The sequence below is a fragment of the Neopelma chrysocephalum genome, unplaced genomic scaffold (genome assembly GCF_003984885.1).
Source record: "Neopelma chrysocephalum unplaced genomic scaffold, ASM398488v2 Primary Assembly neopelma1_196, whole genome shotgun sequence".
Taxonomy (NCBI): Eukaryota; Metazoa; Chordata; class Aves; order Passeriformes; family Pipridae; genus Neopelma; species Neopelma chrysocephalum.
In genome coordinates, this window is record NW_020897858.1 from 14,880 (window position 1) to 15,922 (window position 1,043).

General features: G+C 42.7%; 1 protein-coding gene across 1 annotated transcript in view; it reads left to right on the forward strand.

The window, feature by feature from the left end:
- The window catches only part of TNFRSF4 (TNF receptor superfamily member 4), a 7,086-nt gene that overhangs the window by 5,825 nt on the left and 218 nt on the right, over nucleotides 1–1,043 (forward strand). The window contains exon 6 of the mRNA XM_027702786.1: nucleotides 807–932. Within this exon, the coding sequence (XP_027558587.1) occupies nucleotides 807–932 (126 nt within the window). The remainder of the gene's footprint in view (nucleotides 1–806; nucleotides 933–1,043) is intronic.

The window sequence follows — 1,043 nt, forward strand, 5'->3', positions numbered from 1 at the left end:
GGAAATCAAACTGATTTTTTCTGGGAGGGGAAATCAAACTGATTTTTCTGGGGGGTGAAGATTTTCCTGGAAGGGGAAATCCCATTGATTTTTCTAGGAGGGGAAGTCGAACTGATTTTTCTAGGAGGAGAATCAAACTGATTTTTTTTGGGAGGGGAAAGCAAAGTGATTTTTCTGGAAGGGGAAATCAAACTGATTTTTCCAAAAGGGAAAATCAAACTGATTTTTCTGGGGGGTGAAATCCCACTGATTTTTCTGGGAGGGGAAATCAAACTGATTTTTCTGGGAGGGGGAAATGAAAGTGATTTTCCTGGGGGGGGTGGGGGTGTGAAGATTTTCCTGGGAGGGAAAATCAAGCTGGTTTTTCTGGGAGGGGAAAGCAAAGTGATTTTTTCTGGGAGGGGAAATCAAACTGATTTTTCTGGGGGGTGAAGATTTTTCTGGGAGGGAAAATCAAACTGGTTTTTCCGGGAGAGGAAATCAAACTGATTTTTCTGGGAGGGGAAATCCCGCTGATTTTTCTGTGGGGTGAAATCCCACTAATTTTCCTGGGAGGGGAAATCAAGCTGATTTTTCTGGGAGGGAAAATCCCACTCCATCTCAGAACCATATCTGTATTTTACACAGCTTTCCAGCGAGACACAAGATTCCAGATTTGGGATTTTTAGGCTTTGTGGTTCAGGAGTACTTCCAGATCCCTCCTTTTGAAGCTGGAAAGCTTTGGGATCTCCAGCTGGAGCGTTTTTTTTTAAATCTTTGATTTGTTTGAATTTTTTTTTTAATATCTCTTTCTGTATTTTTCCCAGGTTCTCTCTCCCTCCTCCTGCTGTGTCTGATCCTGCTCATGGTGAGTGGAATGTCCATCCTGCTGCTGATTATCCAAGCAACCAGAAAAGAGACCAAGGGGAGGCCTCGTGGGAGCAACAACCAGAGTGAGGTTCTTTTTATGGGGGGAAAACATATGGGGGGAAAAAAGAACAATCAGGGCCCTCCTGCTGGAAAATTGATAATTAATCCTAATGGAAAATTGATAATTAATCCTA